The 15,458-nt window shown below is 50.3% G+C and overlaps 1 protein-coding gene and 1 long non-coding RNA gene across 3 annotated transcripts; both read right to left on the bottom strand.

The window, feature by feature from the left end:
- Window positions 1–8,541: 8,541 nt before the first annotated feature.
- LOC105602391 (uncharacterized) lies at window positions 8,542–11,701 on the bottom strand. Of its 2 annotated transcripts, none has more exons than XR_009596679.1 (2): window positions 9,518–11,701; window positions 8,542–9,046 (listed from the first exon to the last, which is right to left on the bottom strand). It is a non-coding gene; the product is annotated as an uncharacterized LOC105602391 (long non-coding RNA). The 2 variants fall into 2 exon arrangements; XR_009596678.1 differs by having other exon boundaries at window positions 9,557–11,701.
- Window positions 11,702–13,304: 1,603 nt separating this feature from the next.
- On the bottom strand, window positions 13,305–15,343 carry CNTF (ciliary neurotrophic factor). The gene is made up of 2 exons (XM_004016493.6): window positions 15,137–15,343; window positions 13,305–13,905 (listed from the first exon to the last, which is right to left on the bottom strand). Exons 1-2 carry the CDS (start codon window positions 15,248–15,250, stop codon window positions 13,420–13,422), a joined length of 600 nt encoding a protein of 199 aa, XP_004016542.1. The 5' UTR covers window positions 15,251–15,343; the 3' UTR covers window positions 13,305–13,419.
- Window positions 15,344–15,458: the final 115 nt, after the last annotated feature.

Below are 15,458 nucleotides of genomic sequence, written 5' to 3'. Positions count from 1 at the left end.
CGAGGTTTTTTGTATTTCCATACAAATCTTGAAATTATTTGTTCTAGTTCTGTGAAAAATATCGCTGGTAGCTTGATAGGGATTGCATTGAATCTATAGATTGTTTTGGGTTGTATACTCATTTTCACTATATTGATTCTTCCGATCCATGAACATGGTATATTTCTCCATCTATTAGTGTCCTCTTTGATTTCTTTCATCAGTGTTTTATAGTTTTTGATATATAGGTCTTTAGTTTCTTTAGGTAGGTATATTCCTAAGTATTTTATTCTTTTCGTTGCAATGGTGAATGGAATTCTTTCCTTAATTTCTTTTTCTACCTTCTCATTATTAGTGTATAAGAATGCAAGGGATTTCTGTGTGTTGATTTTATATCCTGCAACTTTACTGTATTCATTGATTAGCTCTAGTAATTTTCTGGTGGAGTCTTTAGGGTTTTTTATGTAGAGGATCATGTCATCTGCAAACAGTGAGAGTTTTACTTCTTCTTTTCCAATTTGGATTCCTTTTATTTCTTTTTCTGCTCTGATTGCTGTGGCCAAAACTTCCAGAACTATGTTGAATAGTAGCAGTGAAAGTGGGCACCCTTGTCGTGTTCCTGACTTTAGGGGAAATGCTTTCCATTTTTCACCATTGAAGATAATGTTTGCTGTGGGTTTGTCATATATAGCTTTTATTATGTTGAGGTATGTTCCTTCTATTCCTGCTTTCTGGAGAGTTTTTATCATAAATGGATGTTGAATTTTGTCAAAGGCCGTCTCTGCATCTACTGAGATAATCATATGGCTTTTATTTTTCAATTTGTTAATGTGGTGAATTACATTGTTTGATTTGCAGATATTGAAGAATCCTTGCATCCCTGGGATAAAGCCCACTTGGTCATGGTGTATGATCTTTTTAATGTGTTCTTGGATTCTGATTGCTAGAATTTTGTTAAGGATTTTTGCATCTATGTTCATCAGTGATATTGGCCTGTAGTTTTCTTTTTTTTGTGGTATCTTTGTCAGGTTTTGGTATTAGGGTGATGGTGGCCTCATAGAATGAGTTTGGAAGTTTACCTTCCTCTGCAATTTTCTGGAAGAGTTTGAGTAGGATAGGTGTTAGCTCTTCTCTAAATTTTTGGTAGAATTCAGCTGTGAAGCCGTCTGGACTTGGGCTTTTGTTTGCTAGAAGATTTCTGATTACAGTTTCAATTTCCATACTTGTGATAGGTCTGTTAAGATTTTCTATTTCTTCCTGATTCAGTTTTGGAAAGTTGTACTTTTCTAAGAATTTGTCCATTTCTTCCACGTTGTCCATTTTATTGGCATATAATTGCTGATAGTAGTCTCTTATGATACTTTGTATTTCTGCATTGTCTGTTGTGACATATTCATTCTTAAGGGGCTGCTAAGAAGGATGACCCTTTACGAAGTGGGGAAGTTGAAAAACACGGAAGAAGAAAATATAGGAAAGCAATCATTGTGGTTTGAGTTAGGCAAAGATTTTTAGATGTGGTGGCAAAGGACCATTCATAAAAGTACAAATTAATAAGTTGAACATTGAAGGAAACCACAAAATTATTTTGAGCTAAAGGTTAGTAAGAAGCAGCAAACACAGAAGAAGCTCCTGCTTTTCTGACTAAGGGTAGGATTTAAGTTCTACTTTTTCTAAGTCAGACTGTTATCAGCCCAGAGACGGCACCAGAGGAATCTGCAGGTAAACTTTACTCCATTAGTTTTCCTTTCAACACACATATATTTACCGTCCCACAGTATGCCCACCTCGGAAGCCTAAGCTTTTGTTCATCCAGTCATTTGTCTACAGATGTATTATTCTTGCTGAAGATGTTACAGAAATTGGAATTTTAAGGCACCATTTTGAATTACTTTTGGTCCAGTTTTCTCCTGAGTAGAGTTCGGTGCATGCTGTAATAAACTACTTAAAAAAAAAAAAAAAAAAAGAGCTTCAGCTGAAAATCTAAGGGGGGCAGAAGTAATGTTTTACCTTCCCTACAACTTCATCAAAGTTTAAAAACTGGGCTGAGGGGAGATGGACCCAAAGCTCTGAAACATAAAATTCATATGAATCTGAGGTCAGCAGACATGGCCCATGGTCTGGGACCTGTTTTTTGTCAATAAAATTTTATCGGAATGTGGCCATACTCATTTGTTTCTGTGTCACCTGCAACTGTCAATTTTATAAAACTGTGGACCTTAATATGTCACCACCTCACAGCTTAAGATTCCCAGTGCTTTCTCTTTGCAGTATTGATACCCTTTAGCCAAAGACCACTCTGCAATGGCAGAGTTGAACAGTTGCAACAGAGACCCTGTAACACAAAAGTCTAAAATACTTAATATATAGTCTTTAGGAAATAGTTTGTTAACCCTTCATATAAAGCACAGAATGTCCAACGGACACCCAGAGCTATTGACCCCTTCAGCACTAGAATGACTGAGGACGGAGGTTGTCAAACACACCATCCTTGTCATGGTCCCCCACTTCTGTCCAGCCCAGAGTGCCTCTCTCCTAGAATCCAGACCCCCTCCAAATTACCCCAGTGTGTCCGACAACCAGTATCATTTCCGTGAAAACGTTAGGGAAGCATCGATGTGAACAGTGATCACCCTGGCGCACACCAGCTTCCCTTCTCTTCATCTCTGTCTCCAGCTGCGTCCCTCCTCTCGTCCTGGTAACCTTGGCTGAGCATCTACATTATTCCAGGGAAGACACAGCCTGGGCCTTCAAGGAGCCCACCTTCCAGCAGAGCAGAGACATAGACATAGATAACACTGGGCAATGTGCTGAGTCATGCAATAGCTACGGAAAGAGAAAGTGCAGCTGGAGCCTCACAGAGTGACAGAGAGAACCTTTGATGGCTTGAAATCAGCACTGTGTTTCAAGTGGGTGACCAACAAGGGCCTACTGTGCAGCGCAGGGAACTCTGCTCAGTGCAATGTGTCAGCCTGGATGGGAGAGGAGTCGGGGGAATAGATGCATGTATGTGTGTGGCTGAGTCCCTCCACTGTTCACCTAAAATTGTCACAGCATTGCTAATCAGCTATATACCCATACCAATTTTTTTTTTAATTTAATAAAAAAAAAGTATGGCTTTTATTGAAGGCAAGAGGAGAAGGGGAGGACAGAGGATGAGATGGTTGGATGGCATCACCGATGTGATGGTTGTGAGTTTGAATGAACTCTGGGAGTTGGTGATGGACAGGGAGGCCTAGCGTGCTGCAGTCCACAGGGTCGCAGAGTCAGACGCGACTGAGTGGGTGAACTGAACTGATGGCTTTTGTATTCAAATAGTTTGGTTTGAATTGCAGCTCGGCCAGTTCCCAGCTCTGCCGCTGGGAAAAGGGTCGCTGATCTAAACCAAGACCCTCATGGTTTGAGCCCCAACTTTCCCTTTCAGCTTCCTTCTCCCCCACCCCTTGCACCCTGCTTCTGTGCTCCACACTCAATGTATTTAAAAAACAGGCTTCCTATCTCCTACGTTACCTCTGGTAGCTCAGCCAGTAAAGAATCTGCTCACAATGCAGGAGACCCCGGTTCGATTCCCTGCTTGGGAAGATCCCCTGGAAAAGGGATAGGCTCCCCACTCCATTATTCTAGGGCTTCCCTGGTGGCTCAGCTGGTAAAGAATCCGCCTGCAATGTGGGAGACCTGGGTTCAGTCCCTGGGTTGGGAAGATCCCCTGGAGAAGAGAAAGGCTCCCCACTCCACTGTTCTGGCCTGGAGAATCCCATGGACTGTACAGTCCATGGGGTCACAGAGAGTTGGACACAGCTGAGCGACTTCCCCTTCACTTCCCTTCACGTTCCACCCAGCGTCTGCAGGCACGGATACTCCGCGTCTCCTGTGTGTTCCTTCTCCTCCTGGTTGGAGGGTGCTTTGTGGCCTCTCTTTCTGGGGCTCACTAGCCTTACCACCATCTTCCCGCCCCAAGCCCTCTGTGCTGGTCTTCAGAGATGTTCTCTGCGCTCCATCCCCACTGTCACTTTTAATTCAAATTTTCCATCATCTGGATTTTTCTGCTTTTTTCTGGTCTTGCCCCCATAGACCCATCTGTGCGTAGTGGTTTGATTGCTCATTTTAAAAATGCAGACCCTAACATGTTACTTTACAGCTGAAAACTTTTCCAATGCTTTCTCTTTGCAGGGTTGCTATTCTTTAGCCAAAGACCACCAGAACAACACCTGGAGTAACCAAAGCCGGGTTTATTGGCTTGTTGCAACAGGCACCTCAAAATGGATGTGTTGGGGGGGGGGTTGGTTTGAAGCCATAGGCCTTGGCCTTGGGTTGGTTAGTTTGGGGAAGGATTCGATCAGGGGTCGTGTGTTCTGGAATCGGAGTCTGTTAGAAAGTAGGGCCGGTTCCGTGACTGATGTCTTGGTCCTTTTTATCTGGAAGGAGCCACCCTTGGTTGCCACATGGACGTGCTCGTCACACACCGACTGCTGTCAGCCTGCTGGCTGTGGTCAGCAGTGCAGAGAAAGCTCAGCTCCCTGTCCTCACAGAACCCTATTGTTAGGGACGGAGGAAGAAAGTAGCCCTGGTGTCCAGGGATGTCCAGAATTGAAACGATGATCCCCCAGCACCGTGATACTCTTACAGGGTCGGTCTGAGGCTCACAGCTAGTGACCCTACACGTTTCAACAATCTCACAGAGTTGAAACCTCAGGCAGAGTTATCCTGAGCCCGTGATACACGCCGCAGAGCGAGGTCACTGCGTGGATTTTTCTAATCACACACAAAAGTAAGATCGCTGCGCCACCGACAAAATAACCAGTTCGGAACTCGCCTCACTTTCTTTCCTTCTAAAATATATTCATTTATTTATTTGGCTGCACCTTCTCGCTCACATAGACAGACTTTATTTTTTCCTTAAAACTCTCTCGAAGTTTGGCGTTGCAGACACATTTTTCCCCCCGAGAAGCTAAACAATTACCTTTTTATCTGGTGGCGTGTGAGGCCTCCTGGCTTCGCTGTGGCTCGAGGACTCCTTAGTTGTGGTGGGTGGGAGCTAGCACCCTGACCAGACAGGGAGCCCGGGCCCCCTGCGCCGGGAGCTGGGTGGCTTTGCCCCGGACCACCAGGGCAGCCCCAGCTCGCCCCCACCTTGTGAGAGCATCCAGACCAGAGCAAACCTCTGGTTCCTTCTGCCCTGCCCCGAACCCCCCAGCCAAAGCCTGGGTGCTATGCCAGGCTCTCTCCAGCAGTGTCCTGAGGACGGGACGCTCCTTCCTCCTCGGCACCCGCGGGTAACACTCCCTTTGACGTCGGTGCTCTCCCTGCAGGTCTCCTGGCGGCCAGCTCGGGTCAGTATTCAGGTCTCGGGGGACATAACCAGCTGAGAAAGGCCTTGATGGCTTCCCCCTCAGTAATCCTGCATCACATCTTCAAGCTTCTATATACACTTTATCACTCCCTTGGTTATATTACCATCACTCTTTAGAGGCCGTCTTTTAAAGTGTCGCCTCTGCCTTCGGCTGTGCTGGACGCTGGCGCCTGAGGGCTCTCTCTGCTGACAGTGCGGCCTTCTGACTGTGTTGCTTCTCTGCCGCAGACGGCAGGCTCAGAGTCAGGCTCAGGAGCTGTGCCCCTGGGATCTTCCCAGACCGGGTAGGGAACCTGTGTCCCCTGAACTGGTGGGCAGATGCGTAACCACTGGACCCACCAGGGAAGCCCCTCGGTCGTATCACTCTGTGCTGCCTGCCTCGCCCCACCCGAACACTGGGTCTAAGAGAGCAGGGAAGCCTCTAACATTTGCACAAAGAGCCGGACGTACCTTACCGGGAGCAGAGGAGCATCTTTTTAACGAGTCTGTCTCCGGCAGCTCCCACCTCTGATTGCTGTCTGAGTCTGTTTTCTAAAACAAAGGGCAGATACCAGCACTACCCATCTTCACAAATGTTTCCTAGAGTCCTTCTTCAAGGCGTCATCCGCTTGCTCCTCTTGCCGAATCTCCCACTGGGGCTCTTGGTGAACCCCGAGCTGCAGGCATGGAGAACATTCTGGAACATGCCACATGCCTTCTGGCAGCCAGACCTTGACAAGGGCTGCTGCTTCTATCCGAGATGTTCTTGCCCATACCCTACCCTGCCCCCTGCCCCCGGCTTATATTTTCTCCTGAGGGCAAAATCCTGGTCATTTTTCAAAGCCTGGCTCGCAAAGAGCCTCTCTGAAGTGGCTCTGCACGCTTCCCTCCTCGCGGCCCCTCCAGGCCTCGCTTAGACTCTGGAAGGACTGAGTCTGCAGCCCGCTTTCTGTTGTCGTTTCTCAGGAGGACGTGTGTGTTTCCGGGGCAGCGGACCGTCAATCCTTCATGCCTCTGTTTCTCCAGCTGTAACACCGGAACCTCAGCACCTACCTCACCTGGTTCTTGGGAGGTGCCTGCCACTCTGGGTGTGAAAGAGTGAACACATGCAGCGGGACCGCCCAGAGGCTCCCTACGATGAGGCCGGTCTGATGGAGAAGCTGGGGGGCCCAGTGCGGAATGCCGGGACCAAGCCCGTTCTCCTAGCGCAGCTGGGGCAGCGGGTGCGCCTCTGGCTTCCTTGGGCAGTGCATCTTCTGTTTGCTTTTTATTCACTTAGTTTTGGCTGCCCTGGGTCGCCACTGCTGCGTGAGGGTCTCTCCCTAGTTTCCGGCAAGCAGGAGCTACTCTTCATTGCGGTGCAGGCTTCTCATCACGGTGGGCGGCTCCTCCAGTCGTGGGGCACCGGCTCTAGGGTGCCAGGCCTTCAGGAGGTGTGGGGCATACACTCACTTGATCTGCGGCGTGCGGGATCTCTCTGGACCAGGAGTCGCACCCGTGTCCCTGGCATTGCAAGGCAAAGATATTCTTAACCCCTGGACCACCAGGGAAGTCCTCCTGCATGGTGTTTAATGATGCGATGAAACTAAATGAAGTGTGAGTTCCTTCCCGTGTGAGGAGCAGAGTGCTGCTACATGGCAGGATGACTCCAGGTCTAAATGCGTGCTTTAACGCGTCCTGGAGGTGTCTTGGATCTTCCCTCTAGCTCAAGTGGTAAAGCATCTGCCTGCAATGCAGGAGACCTGGGTTCGATCCCTGGGTCAGGAAGATCCTCTGGAGGAGAGCATGGCTACCCACTCCAGTATCCTTGCCTGGAGAATCCCACGGACAGAGGAGCCTGGTGGGCTACAGTCCATGGGGTCACAGAGTCAGACACGACTGAGTGACTAACACTGCTTCTGGAGGGTGCCTTGGTTTGCACGCTTCCTTGGCTCTTTACCACGCATCTCCAGAACGTGTCTGATGCTTGTGGAAACCGTCTTTTGGATGCAGTGGACAGCCTGGTCTCAGCTCTCCAGGGCGGTGGGTGATTTCCTGGAGGCTCTGCGTGAAACCACATCGGCCTCTAGTGGCCAAAGGCCCACAGTGCAACAAGCCGGGTGACATCTAGGCTCTGGCCGAACGACCCCTAGGAAGCCCCTGGGACTTATCCGTGAGACACTTGTAGAGCTCTCTTCTCAGCAAGAAGTCTGCCATTAGTCCAAGCTGTTGGAGGCGTTAAGTATACTCGATGTTCGCATGTCACTGACAAATACTTTCAGATAATCAAATGTGTCTGCGCTGTATAAAATCCTGTGAAGTGAGTTGTTATTGCCATTTCAGCTCAGGAGAAACTGACTTGCTCCCGAGTCTGGGAACCTAGTACAGTTTGTTGCAGAGACTGTGTAAGGTCTGTCACTGGCTGTGTGCAAGGAGAGTGAATCACAGGGAGGGAGAATGGATATTTCAGGCTAGAGCCATCTCGATGCCTAGGGGTCCCATGACAGCCAGGGGTAGTGGGGTGAGCTTTGGAGCCAGAACTCTCCAAACCTCTCGTATACCAGAGGAGGGAACTCAGACAAGTTACCACCCATTGGTGTTTGCCCTGTTAGTGAAAGTATTTCAGGGGAGTTGCTGTTCAGTCGCTAAGTCCTGTTCAACTGTTTGTGACCCCACAGACTGCAGCACACCAGGCTCCTCTGTCCCGCTGTCTCCCAGAGTTTGCTCAAATTCGTGTCCATTGAGTCAGTGATGCTGTCAAACCATCTCATCCTCTGCCGTCCCCTTCTCCTTCTGCCTTCGGTCTTTCCCAGCATTAGGGGCTTCAGAAGGCTGAGTCAATGGCATAAAGCAGCGTAGAGGCGTCTAACGTGAGTCAGTGCAGCACCTCCTCTCATATGACTTTGAACATGTGGATAAAAATGCAGAATCTCATAGGCGTGTTTTAATATTTTCCACTGTGGATTTTCCTCAACTTGGTTTCTGCCTAAGGTTTCTTCTGTTGCATGTAAAGCTGGATAAAAGAAAATCTCCGTCAGCTGCAGGCAAGCTGGTAAATGTAGGCGAAATCTATCTTTTTGAGGCTGCCTGGCCGGCCTTGGGAGCTGTGCCCAGTGGCCTGGCATCACAGAGCTTTGCCCAGCACGCTCGAGTGAGCCTGGCCCTGGCCGGAGGGATTACGTTTCATCCCATGTTGAAATCACTTGAAATTCCCCCTGTTCATCCAGATACAGAAATAAAAGCAGCAACTCGTGGTCTTGCTGAGCCAAAATCTTTATTGTTAGCCATTACCGAATCCCTTATTCTTTCATTTTGGCATCCATCTGCCAAAAATAGACTGTTGTCAAAATAGGGTATTTTAAGAGCCACATGCGTGCAGATTTTCATACCTCACACCCCACAGGTATTTCATCAAAAGACCAAATTATGCTTTTATCATTTTTATCTGTAGACCTTAGAGTTCAATAGAAGCTTCTGAATGAAATGATGACTTTCTTTTTTATCATCTTCACTTTTTAAAAACCATTTGTCTGGCTGTGCCAGGGGTTCAGGGCGGCACACAGGGTCCTCAGTCTCCACCGCGGCATGCAGACTCTTTGGTTGTGGCATGTGGGATCTAATTCCAGGACCCGGGGTCAAAGCCAGGCCCCCTGCGTTTGGAGCTTGGACTCTCAGCCACGGGACCATCAGGGAAGCCCCTCGTTTTCACTTTTTACATGTACTGCCATCTGGGTGGGTCACTCTTGGGTCTGAGGCTTGAAGCTGAGGCAGGATGAGAGGCAGGAGGTCAAAACATCCTTTTATAAATGCCCTGGCCCCAACACTCATACAGACACACACACAGATTCATCAACTGGAGTGACATCCGCATCTTTCTTTTTCCCCTTTCTTCTCTTCACCAATCCCTTTCTCATCCCCCTGCTTCCTGCATTTCTATTTCACCCAAGAGAAAGAGAAGGCGCCCAGCTACATCATGAGCTGAGGGTTCACAGACAGAAATCCTTCTAAATGACTTTTCAGCTGTTTACTGGTCCTGTCCCTCTTTGACTAGCGCTCACCATCGGGCTTGAATCCACAGCCGTCTGAAACAACTGTGACTCCCAGGCTGCAACCTCACACTTTCCATTTGTATTAAAACTCTCACTTCCCTCGAACCTGACTGTCTTAATGTCAGTTTTCTTCCAGGCGTGGACTTTCAGTTTGTTCTAATTTTCAAGTCTTTTTCCAAATTACCTTTGGAAATCAATGCATGAAGAATTTGCCAACTCTCACCCATGCAGTTCCTGGACAGGTTCAGGAGTCTGTCCCCACAGAGAGGCCTTCTCTGGCGGGAGTGTTTATTTCTCTACTTCTGCTGTGCCAGGTCTTCACTGCTGCATGCGGGCTCTTCGTTGTGGGGAGAAGGCTTCTCTGGCTGTGGAATGCAGGCTTAGGTGTCTGGCAGCACGTGGGATCCTAATTCCCTGACCAGGGATCGAACCCATGTCCCCTGCATTGGGAAGTAGATTCTTTACCACCTGACCCAGTTCTCTTTACAAAATAGGAGTTAGGGGCTGTGAACTAAAATTTTGCCTTTTCAGACCTTATTAAGCCTGGTGCTCTGTGACAACCTAGAGCAGTGGGCTGGGGTGCCGGGTGGGAGGGAGGTTCAAGAGGGAGGGGTCGTCTGCACGTCTATGGCTGATTCATGTTGACGTATGGCAGAAAGCAACTCAATGTTGTAGAGCAATTACCCTCCAATTAAAAATAAATTTTAAAAAGGCCTTATTATATGTAGCATTATATATATGTACTGGAGAAGGCAATGGCACCCCACTCCAGTACTCTTGCCTAGAAAATTGCATGGACGGAGGAGCCTGGTGGGCTACAGTCCATGGGGCCGCTAAGAGTCGGATATGACTGAGCGACTTCCCTTTCACTTTTCACTTTCCTGCATTGGAGAAGGAAATGGCAGCCCACTCCAGTGTTCTTGCCTGGAGAATCCCAGGGACGGGGAAGCCTGATGGGCTGCCGTCTATGGGGTCGCACAGAGTCGGACACGGCTGAAGCAACTTAGCAGCAGCAGCAGCGGCAGCATATATATGCACGGAACATTGTCAGTCCCTTACTTAGTCCGCTTCATCCATTTCAGATAAGCATGATGTGGTGTCTACACATTCAGATCCACACGTTTATGTCTTTGTTAAAATGGACAAGTGCCCATTTCCCCTTTATCCTTTTCTAAGAAGTCTATCCGTTTCCTGCAGGAGAAAGCGACACACAGCTCCTCGCACGATGCCGGGGAATGCCCTCAGAAGACATGCTACTTTTGTGGCCTGATCTTTCTGCCTCCTCCCATCCAGCAGTTAGTACTTACACCTTTCCTGGACGTGCTGCCACTTCAAATGTGTGTCTAGTAGATAAAAATTCCTCCAGGTGCGACTCAGCAGAGCTGAAGCCAGGCTCCACTGGCATCTGAAACTCCTGCAGATGTCCTACGAGACTCCGTAGGCCTCACCTAAAGACCCAGCATGCCACCATGAAGACCAAAGGTCCTGGGCACCGCACAGGACCCGAAGAAGCCAGAGAAATAAATACAGTTTTAAAATTGCAGAGGGACTTCCCTGGCAGTCCAGTCATTAAAACTTCGCCTTCTAGCGCAGGGAGCGTGGGTTCCATCCCTGGCTGGGGAGCTAAGTAAGAGCCCGCATACCTCCTGGCCAAAACACCAAAACTTAAAACAGAAGCAATATGTAACAATTTCAATTAAGGCTTTAAAAACGCCCTCCCCCTCCCCCCCCCCACGCAAAATCTTTTTTAAAAAATTGTACCGATTGAGGGACTTAAAGGTGTAATCAGTACTTCTCACTAAGAAATGTCAGAACATTCTTCATTAAACCAAAAGAGTCTTATGTACTGTACAGATAAATCTAAGCATTTCATATCAGTAAGCAAGTGTTTTATCAAAATACTGCTCTTAAGCAGAAGAAACCACTGAAACAAGGAAAAGCTTGAATGAAATGCACCTCTACGCATTCACTCACTGCGTACACACCATAACCAGCGTTACAGACCAGCAATAAACTTCTAGAGCCGAGCGGCCCCCGCTGCGCCTCATCGCCTCATTTCCTTCTGGTAAGGACGCTCTTCCCTGGCTCTCCTCACGGTTCCTCTGCTCCTCACCCCGCTCTGAGACACACTGGACCCCGTCTCCTCGGGAAGCGCTTTCTGCCCCGCGGCCGGCCTTCAGCTGCGGGCCGCTTACACGCAGCTCGGACTGCAGTGCAGGCCCGGCCTGCGGCCCCTTCCGGCGCGCGCCGCGCCTTCCCTGCGCGCCGCGCCTTCCCTGCGCGCCGCGCCTTCCCTGCGCGCCGCGCCTTCCCTGCGCGCCGCGCCTTCCCTGCGCGCCGCGCCTTCCCTGCGCGCCGCGCCTTCCCTGCGCGCCGCGCCTTCCCTGCGCGCCAGAGCCTGGCCCGCTGTGCGCCCTCAGGTCACAGGGCGCGGGCACAGACCCACAGGCAGCCAGCCCTCTCTGACTCGCCGTCTTTTAAGAAGAAAAGAAGGTGGTCCTTAAAAGAAGAAAAGAAGGCCCAAGTAAGTAAGCCAAATTGATCTGAGCCCCACCCCTGAGCGTGCATCCATTGGCGTTGTGAAGTGAGCGACACCCAGGAACTTCTGATGCCCCGCCCGCCCGCCCGCTCACAAGCCCGGCTGAAGTGGCCTTTCCTGCAACACCCGCGTTCACGAGTCGGTGCTTTCCAGAGTTCCTCTCAAGAACATTAGGCGCAGAACCCTGCCCTTTGCTGAGACGTAGGAAGGCCGTGCTGCGTGGCCTCAGAAGCTCTGCATTCCCACGGGAGCACAGCGGGCCTCACGCCCTCCGCGTGGCTAAGGCCAGAGGGTGGCTGGTGGAGGATTTCGACTTTTTCACCCGAGCAGCGTCCGACCCGCCGTTCAGGGAGGTCTGGGCTACGGGGCTCGTGTCACTCGCTGCGGTGCTGATTGCAGCGGACTGAGGCAGCCTGGGGGACGCTGTGCCCAAGGCCACACTCAAGCGCATCAGCGGGTATTTGAAACGCGCCGCGGGCCTGCACACCGCCAGCTTCCAGACGCCTGGCGGACCGATCTGAGGGTCTCCGCTCTCTCTTCCGTGCCAAGTACCGGGCTCAAGCGCTGGCGCTGCCTCTAACGCCCTCAGGACACGGGTGGGGGCTGTCTCCCCAGCCCCGGGGACAGAGTACACGCCCTTCCCAACAGGCAAAGGAGCCGTGACAGAGGCCCGTAACCAGGCCTCTACAGTGAAGGGCGCACAGGCTTTGGGACATGAAACGTCTGGGTCCAAACTCAAGGGTGCTGTCTGCTAGGCGGGTAACCCTGAACAAGCTGTGCCCACTTCTGCGAGCCTGTCTTCTCATCTGCCAAACGGAGATCCCACCGCCTCCCTCAGCGGGGCCGTGGGAGATCATGATTCGCCTGAAGCCCCTGGCAGGGCGCTTCAAGCAGCAGATACTCAACACGTGCGAACCACGATCGTCATTATCCCAGAGTTTGAACTGGCGAGAGTCCATGATTTTAATTCACTATTTCAGTCTTCTCAGAAGAGTCATCCACGACTGGAGTTAAAAAATATATTTATCCTGTGAGGCTGTTACATGCCTGCAGAGGTTGTTGAGTGGGTAGGAAAGATGGGAACACTGCGGTGGGGGATGCTGCCTCTGCCTGCGTTCCTTTATGGCACGCGTGCGCACACGCACACACGCACCCCAGAATAAACCTGTATGCCCACCATTCCTTTATGGCACGCGCACACATGCACACACACACACACACACTCACACGCACCCCAGAATAAACCTGTATGCCCACCATTCCTTTATGGCACGCGCACACACACACACACACACACACACACTCACACTCACCCCAGAATAAACCTGTATGCCCACCATTCCTTTATGGCACGCGCACACATGCACACACACACACACGCACACACACGCACCCCAGAATAAACCTGCACGCCCATCTGTCCGTGTCTCTAACCCTGTGAAAATGGCTGTGGTTTTAGAGGATTTCAAAGCTAAGACTGGGTAACTGAGGCCTCAGAGAACACTGTCTCTTCCATCAGGAGAGAAAGCCAGTGAGAGGGGGCGCAGTCACATCTTCTTGTCCTCGGTGGCGCGATGGCTCCCACGTGTGGGGACCCCACTTTGCCGAGAGATGGTCCGCAGGTCATGCACGGACCTCACCGTCCACCGAGAAAGCTCTTGCAGCACCTTTAGGCCCCACAGCTTCTTCTCAAAGAGACCAGCATCCCCAGTGAGAAGGGGCGGCCCGCCAGCCTCCCTGGGGGGCACCCTGTGCTCCAGCAGTGCCATCAACTCTTCCAGCTGGTACGCGAAGGCTGCCACCTGGAGGAGGATGGTGTGTATCGCCTGGTGGAAGTCGTCTTCAGCCGGGGTGAAGTGTGCCCGCTGGTCCTCCAACAGCCGGGCCAACATCCCGTGGAAGGCACGGTAGGCCTGGAGGTTCTCCTGGAGCCGCTCCGCCTCAGTCAGCTCGCTCCATCTGCTGGAGCTGGCCGTCGGCACACCTTCCAGAGAGTCCAGGCTCACGTTCCCGTTCAGACCCTGATGCTTCATCTGGCCAAGGATACAGAGAAACGTCACCCCTCCTGCAGTCCTTCCACCGTTCTCACGCCACCGCCAAGTCCCACATATGCTACTCACCTCCCTGGTCAAGGGTCCAGATTGTAAAGAAAACAGTGCTCAAGAGGAATTCTTCCTGTGGGATCTGTGACTGGCGTTAGGAAGACCCTATTCTCCCAGAATTTATACACACCGCTTGGACTACCTGTTCACTTTTCTTGGGAGAATCCGCAGCTTTTGCTAGGTGCCAAAGGCTGAAAGCCACTGCCTGGCCTAGAATAGCTTTTCCTCCCTACTTGACACTCCCTGCTGGCACCCGGAATATTACCATCATACTGGAGTTTAAGTATTTTAAATATACCTCAAGATACTGGCCATACCTAAGCAGCTCTAAAACACAGCCTTGACAGAGTTGTTCTAATAGCCCTCTCCACTGCCCACTCTCACTGGTGAGGACAGTCATCTATTAGAGAAGTCAACAGCTGTATATATATATATGTAATTTGTATTTTAAAGTCTGATTTCTGAATGTTGGGGCTTTAGGAAGATAAACCCACTCTCCAGGAACTTAAATTCAGAGCTCTCCACAGGAGCCTGCAGTTCCCAAAGCAGGCCCTAGGTGGAGACTGATGGGAATCTTCCTCTACAGAAAACGTACCCCATGGTTAGCTCCTTAAGAACTGGACACTTCCCCAGTTCCCCAGGGTTTCTTCCAGATTTTTTTTTTATAGGTGACCTTTCTATTTAGACACACAAACACTTCTGATTGTACAGGGTCCTAATACTATAATAGGAAAAATTGGTTGGTTTATACTGCTCTTCACCCAGCTCTATACACCTTACTCAGACTTTTGTTTACATAGTTAAAAAAGTCAGAACAACATATACATGAAGAACCCAAACTTGGGAAGGCTCATGGTTCATCTACTCTGAAAGAATTCAGACAGGTATTCAAATTAGGAACAGCCTCCAAGACATGTAGACAAATCTACCTAGAACCCCATGTATACTTTCTTATTTAAAGAACATGTTTCCTAAATAGCATATATTTTAAAAGTCTTAAAGGACTTTTCTTTCGGGAAAGGGCCATGTCAAACGACAGGTGCCCAGTGTATAAAGTGACTGCTTGATTAGGGCTTTTGTAACCGGTAACAAGGCGGAAATATGACAACGGGCGGGGTCGGAAGAGATGAAGTGAAAACAGACAGCAAGGTCGGCAACTTACGTAAGAGTCCACCAGAGCAGTCAGGTCTGAACGGATCTTCCGTGCTAGCCAGATGGAGCGGCTACACAGGTCCCGGCGGTGAGGAGGGGGCAGCGGATGCTCCGCGAACGCCATCCCAACTCAACGGCCAGGCCCAGCAAACAAGGGCGCTGGGTCTGTCTGTCCACACTGGCCCCAATCAGAAATGTGCCTCGCGGGCCAAATGCCCTGGGCATCTCTCCTAGCCGGACTGGGACTGCGCACCCCCACCCCCGGCCTGGCTCAGAGGCGGCAGCAAATTCCTGGCTGCGGATTTTGCGCCTGTGGAATCAAAGGCCCCTCT

This window comes from Ovis aries, chromosome 15 (genome assembly GCF_016772045.2).
Source record: "Ovis aries strain OAR_USU_Benz2616 breed Rambouillet chromosome 15, ARS-UI_Ramb_v3.0, whole genome shotgun sequence".
Lineage (NCBI taxonomy): Eukaryota > Metazoa > Chordata > Mammalia > Artiodactyla > Bovidae > Ovis > Ovis aries.
This window is presented reverse-complemented; position numbering and strand designations above follow the sequence as displayed.